Source organism: Notothenia coriiceps, unplaced genomic scaffold (genome assembly GCF_000735185.1).
Source record: "Notothenia coriiceps isolate Sejong01 unplaced genomic scaffold, NC01 NC01_scaffold00037244, whole genome shotgun sequence".
Taxonomy (NCBI): domain Eukaryota; kingdom Metazoa; phylum Chordata; class Actinopteri; order Perciformes; family Nototheniidae; genus Notothenia; species Notothenia coriiceps.
The window spans coordinates 27164019-27170968 of NW_011369945.1; the positions used below are offsets into that span (position 1 = coordinate 27164019).

Below are 6950 nucleotides of genomic sequence, written 5' to 3' on the forward strand. Positions count from 1 at the left end.
CATGCTGAAAACCCAACCCCTGCAGGAGGGGATTTTCCCCCAGGAGATCTTTTGAAATACTAACATAAAATACACATTCTGGTACTCTCTTGAGAAGAAAATAAATAAATCTATTACTACACGACATATTTGAAAAAATGAATGCCATTTTAGTTTTGTGTTACTTTGTTCTGAAAGCTGAACCTGCTGCTCCTCACAGAGAGAAGAGGGAGAGGCTGAATGACTTTACATTGTGGATAAGGGTGGATCGTCCCCATTGTTCTGTGTGTCAAAATGAAAGACAGCCCACACACCTATCAATAATCAAACCGTGGGGTCTTATTTCATTACGTGTTGATTTCTATCGATGTACATAGAGATGTAATACAGCAAAAGTATTCTCCGTCAGGACTTCCTGCAACAACACCACACCGTTATCTTGATTCTGATTGGCCAGAAGACATTATCAAAGATGTTCTATTGAGAAGACGATCACTACGTGACAAAAGTTTTCAAAACCGTTTCTAGTCTTTGGTATTCTTATTTTTGGCGTGAGAATATTTTGGGCAGCGTGAGAGCGTGAGATTGAGAGTGAAAGCGTGTGTGTGTGTGTGAGTGTGAGTGTGTGTGTGTGTGTGTGTGTGTGTGTGTGTGTGTGTGTGTGTGTGTGTGTGTGTGTGTGTGTGTGTGTGTGTGTGTGTGTGTGTGTGTGTGTGTGTGTCTGTGTGTGAGAGAGAGGGGGTGTGTGTATGTGTGAGAGAGAGATAGAGTGTGTGTGTGTGTGTGTGTGTGTGTGTGTGTGTGTGTGAGTGTGTATGTGTGTGTGTGTGTGTGTGTGGACTCTGCCCTCTCTCTGACTGATAGCAGCTTCTGATTGGAGCTAAATATTTACATGTTCTGCATGTCCCTGTGTGGGGGAGGCTCACACACTCTCTCTCTCACACACACACACACAGATTAGGGGGTCGGGGGTCTTTGCTCTCAAAATATGTCTGACATAAACACAGAGGATCAGGGGGGGGGATTCTGTGGGAAGATGCAACAGATATGTTACGTATTGATGCTTTCTAACCCTGATGCATTGTGGGTAACTCCGAGCTTTACAGACACTCTGCAGGAAACTGTCAACATATAAATAATAATACCAATAAGTAATCACATTATTGTTACATTACAACAAATTACTACCAGGGTTAAAATGTTAAAACATTTAAACTGTTATTTTGGTGCAGTTTGTGGAAACCGGATTTATTATATGTTCTCTTGATTGTAACACTTAAAGGTGGGGTAGGTAATTTTGGAGAAACCAGCTCGAGTGCGCTAGAATTAGAAAATACACAGCCGGAACAAATCTGCCACTTCCTCACAGAGCCCCTCCTCCAACACACACGAACGCGCACATGACCAATGAGGGCACGAGATAAGTTTGTGCACAGATGGAAGGCTGACAGGCAGGTAGGCCATCCAGTTACTTTAGCCGGGCCGGCTCAGATGATTGGTCGTGCTTTTTACAGTACCACGGCTTCCACAGATGACATTTTTTTATGATTTTTTTGTCAAAGCACTTCAGATATTCATTGCTATCGGGATGTTAAGAGCATTCCATGGAATATAACAAAAAGTGTATCTCGAGCCGGTTTCTCAAACTTACCTACCCCACCTTTAAGACGCTTTGTTCAGTTTTGTAAAAGCCTTATTACCATCTTTATCTGCACACCGTCTCCATGACTGAAATGGATTTAATCAATAGAGGGTTTCAATCGGTTCCATTGATAAATCTATTGTAAGTTGACGTTTCCCATACCTTGTCTGGGCGGTATAACCATTTTTGTTGGATTCTTCCCTCTCACCGCATCCACTACAAACTCCTGGTCCCCCCCTCCAACCTGTAAAGCGACTTTGAGACTTTAAAAGCGCTATATAAAGTCAATTTATTATTATTATCATTATTATAATCTGAAGACGGAGAACCCTGCAGCTGGACTTTTTTTCTCGTCCTGCTCATCTCATCTTTCAGTTCTTTACTTCATAAAATCTGTCCGACTCATTACTGGATTCACTGAAAGCTCGTCTCTCCCTGAAGTGAGTTGGAAATGGTTTTAGCGTCTGTTTGATTCAAAGACAAAACAACAGAACACTGTTTTGATGAACTACTGAATATATTTCCCCCTCCCCCTTAAGATTTCATTAGAAAACAATAATTATATTCATTAGAAAATGTGCAAATGAGTCATGTTTGTTCATGGGCCAGATTTGGTGTTATTGTTTTGGTGCAGATGATTAAAGGAAAGTATTACATGAATATTTCATTAAGTGAATCAGAACCTTGAGAAGAATCTGTTCTGAACTTTTTGATTAGAGGAATTGAATAACACTGGGGGGAAATTGCATTACCAGCACATTATCACAGAGGGAAGGCTGTTACTCTGCAGCTGACACATATTGGATCATAACACAAGATAGTTTGCGGCACGCTGTAGTCCATTAGTGACGAAACACGCTGTTATAGGTGAAAGAGATTTCAGATCCAACGCATCATAATCAGGAGCTGACAAAATAATGCAATCTGCTTCAAAGGCATTTCTTCCAGAGTGTCAGATTATTTGTCTCACTGATTATATTTTAAAGCTGTTTGCGTTGTTATGAGGTGAATTGAATAATAATGCCGGCTGGTCTGGACCACAGGGACGGTGTTCAAAGGTAACTTTTATATCACAACAGAGAAAGGATTGCTGTCTGCTGGTATAAATTAATCATTTGTTTCTGTATTTCAATGAGGAATATGGAGGGCATTATTCACTGAAGCTCAGGAAGCAGGATGAAAAAATATTCTACAAACATGTTTTGTGCGCCGAATAGGAATCCCTCCCAAGTGCACACTGCGCAGTATGAAGCAAAGATAGTGAGCCATAAAGTGACAGCAGTGTTCAGAAGTCTCATGTTGCAGGATCATGGCACCGATTTCACATCTTGCAGATTTATATTGCCTTTGTCCCTACAATAAAATCCATAGCAAATGTGGTTCAGTGCCTCCAAATATTACTTCTGGCCCATTTCCACTTCAGCTGAATCAGCAATAATCTGCCCTCTCACCACTTCTGGAGGTATGCTTGTCAAGGGCAGCTCCTTCAATCTCTAAGGTCCCTCTTTACTTTTCATAAGTGCCTCCTAGGTTGCACTTCCCGCGTCCTTCTTCTTCTTTCACTTGCACTGTACTCTGTTCTCTCAGTGCATAAAAGCATCTTAATGTTACCTCAGGGTGTGGAGCATCAAGAGCCGCTCTGTGAAAGCTTCTCCTCGTGATTACAGATAACAAGCCAGCAGGGATCACAGCAGCCTCAGAGTAAGGCACACATTGAGCCCCAGCCTGTCGTATGAAACTGACCTGGGAGTTTGTTAAGCTAGAGATCTGTTAGCAGGGAACTACAAGATTGTTTCAAAAAGGAGGAAAATAATCAAAATCAGAATCAGGTTTATTACCTGGTAAGTCGACACGTACGAGGAATTTGACTTGATGTTATGGTGCATAAAGGTAAAAAAAAGAACAAAAACACATATAGAGAACTGGAAAGTGTTACTAATAGCATTTAACAGTGGCCCTGTTTAAGGACTGACAATGAATATTCTAAATTGTTCATACAAGGTATATTTGAATGGTTAAAAGAAGACTTTTCTCCTATCGGGACTAGAATGTGCAGTGCATTTTTAGCAGTGACAGTTCAAGAAGGGTCCACTAACGTTCCCTATAGAAAGTAAATGGTGTTATCACAGATGGTCACTGCACTGTGAAACTATGTGTCCTTCACTCTTCTTTCTACAAAGTTGGTCGCTGCCATAGCCCGTGGAGAGCTATTATTGTGAACATTTAGTTAATCACCACCCTCACACACAGAACAGTAATATATCAGACAGTATGGAACCATAAACATGGATATTAAATCCACTCAGACTGAAAAGAAGAGGCGCTTAACTGGTCAGCAGTAAAGAATATGAAAATTAAGCTTTCATTATTATCTGATGCACTTTAACAAACGGACGTTTTTATTGCTGCTTTAGGGCGATCTATTCTCCCTACTCACTGACCTCGGACGGTTTTAGCGCTGAACACAAAGTCAGCTTGATGATGTTTAAACAGAGAGAAATTGGGGAAGCTGCAGTATGTGATCCCATACTCTTTCTTTTTTTAACCCCCCCCCCCCCCGTCGCTCCTGTGTAAGTGAGAGAGAAAGGCTGGTAATAAAATGTGACCAGACGGTAATATTGGTAGTATAATAAGGCAAGAGTGCAATAGTGTGTCAAAATGTATTTTTTTAATCGCTGCAGTTTGAAATAGAGCAGTCTGATCCCATAAAACTGTTGGAGGAGAAAACTGTAAAAAAAAAATGATGGCTGATATATTAATTGCTGATAATACAGTGATATAATTTAATGGAAATTAGAGATGACTGAGAATTAAACGCAATTTTATTGTAACTATTGCTTTCACCTTAAATGCCTCTGGTTTGTTACATATTAAACGTGCTTTCCATTGATGTATTACAGCTGACTTAGTTTCCCTCCTCTCTTGCATTTCCACTTCCTACTCCTTATCAGCAATTGAGGACTTTCTTCTAATTTTCCCAGGGTGGAAAAAGAAGAAGTGTGTGATGCCTCTGCTGGAGGTTAATCAGGGAAATAGACTATTTCCAAATGGGTGCTTGTTGTAATCTGATGGTGGAGGCAGTACCAATCTCTCAGGTCGGTGTGGGGTCTTATCGCCTGTCAGGGTTAAAACGAGCCTCATGTCTGCTACCTTGGAGATAGAGAGCAAAGCCGCAAATCTCACGATTGTGCTGCATGTGGCATTTGAAGGGGGGCCGGTGGTGGCAGTGTCCACGGCTCTCGGAAAATGTCAATCTTACTCTTCAGTAAAAGCAGCTGACAAAGACACCGGCCAGAGTTCTTATCAGGACTAAAAGCTTTAAGTGGGAACCAACCGTCTGATTTAGTGAACGTACATGGTACATTCAGTACATCACAGAAATCTATATTACATTATTTGTGAAATGGTTTAACAACCTCTCTGATCAATATTCATATGAATAACAGGTTGTCTTAAACATTTGAAATATAAGAAGGGATATTTCACATTTTCCTCTGTGTTCACTTTATTATGATGTATTTAGAATATTCATATAAAATAAATCTTCGTTCAAACTCCAGAAATGTTTTGGTACCCAGAATAGAAAGGTTTATTCCAATGCTTGAAGGGTTGGCCACCTTTGCAGGATGTCAGTTTAAGTTATTTGTGTATTTTTATTTTAGATTTATGCCTTAAAGAATGTTTAATAAATAGCTGTGTCTTGTTAACTTGTATCGGCTGGGCATATTATTTATGTATGACACAGTAATAACGCAAATCAATCAATTACAAATACTGTCATTTTGTCAATTATATTGTAATTGTACTATTCTTATTTACATGTAGTATATATGCATGTCTGCGTTGACAGTTATTTGTTTGTGTTTAGTGTTTCTCCTAAGGATCTTGTTGGACAGGGACAAATGCTGTAAAGATTGTAATTTGTGTTTTGAATATACAATTGTTGGGCCAATTGAGTCATGTGTGTCGCTTCAAAATAAAGTTAAATAGGAGGCTCGCTCTTTTAGGGTTCCCTGTGGATTTTTTTCAATCACTATATGAACGTAATGACTTCCATATCCGTGTGAGGGTGATAACTTTCAATAAAGTGTGTTTTGTTTCTCCACAGGTCTAGACAACATCCAGAAGATTGCTGGCCAGGGCCGCTATGAGCTGAGAATTGACATGAAGGACGGACAGGAGTCAGTCTACGCCAACTATGACAAATTCTCCCTTGGAGACGCGAGAAACCTCTACAAGCTCAGAATAGGAGAGTACAACGGCACCGCTGGTACGTGGTGGAATACATCATTGTAAAAACGATTGTATTTAATGTGTTTAAGTTAGCGTACATCATAATTCTGCACTGTGATCAACCTTAGAAATGACCTGTAATGACATCAACATCAAAGCTCTATGTGATATCGAGCTGTTTATGTCAAATAACTCTACTATAATTATATATATATCAAAATGTGTGCTGTTTCCAACCTTTAAGTGAAAATACTCTTCCATCCCTACTCTGCCATCTGCCATTTTCTCTCCTCACTCCTTTCCCCTCCATCGTTTTTCTTCTCCCTTATGTCTGATACCTGCCTCAGCACTCCTCCACATTTCCACTGAAGTCCTCGCTCTCCATGCGTCTCTCAGTCTGTCAACATGACCATATGCCAGAATCACCCGTCACCCTCTCATGTTTATAATTATATTTCTCTCTGCCTTAGTACATTGAGAGTGCCTGTAGCAGGATTTATTTCCTCTCATGTCTCTCCCGTTCCCCTCCTGCCTGCCTGGTCGTTTATGTCTCCTCATCACGCCGTTATTCACCGCAGCCATATGCAAATGCAGCATACGCACAGGTTTAACGGTCTCACTCTTTCTCTCTCTTTCCTCTGATCCCAGGTGACTCTCTGAGCTATCACCAGGGCCGGCCCTTCTCCACAAAAGACAGAGACAACGACATCGCCGTCACTAACTGTGCCTTGTCTTACAAAGGAGCCTGGTGGTACAAGAACTGCCACCGGGCCAACCTCAACGGCAAATACGGCGAGTCCAGACACAGTCAGGTCAGTCATCCCGTAAAGACGTGATAAATAATAGAGCAAGAAGTTCATCTATTATGCAAAATACACTTTTTCATGTCTTTTATACATAAACATGTGTCCCCTGAGTGTAAAGAGATTCTGAGAGTTTCAGGAAAAAAAGATTTGTTCTCTTTTTGTCCTGATCCATTTATATAAAAACCTGTCTGAAAATGAGCAGATCCGATTTTGGCCACTTTGTGATGTCATAATGTTTTTTTGGTTTCTGTAATCATTAGCCAAAAACCAACCAAGGTAACCCCCCCCCC

At 40.6% G+C, this 6950-nt stretch overlaps 1 protein-coding gene across 1 annotated transcript in view; it reads left to right on the forward strand.

Moving 5' to 3' along the window:
* The window catches only part of tnr (tenascin R (restrictin, janusin)), a 191891-nt gene that overhangs the window by 179457 nt on the left and 5484 nt on the right, over nucleotides 1–6950 (forward strand). The window contains exons 27-28 of the mRNA XM_010794446.1: nucleotides 5730–5891; nucleotides 6503–6666. Of these exons, the coding sequence (XP_010792748.1) occupies nucleotides 5730–5891; nucleotides 6503–6666 (326 nt within the window). The remainder of the gene's footprint in view (nucleotides 1–5729; nucleotides 5892–6502; nucleotides 6667–6950) is intronic.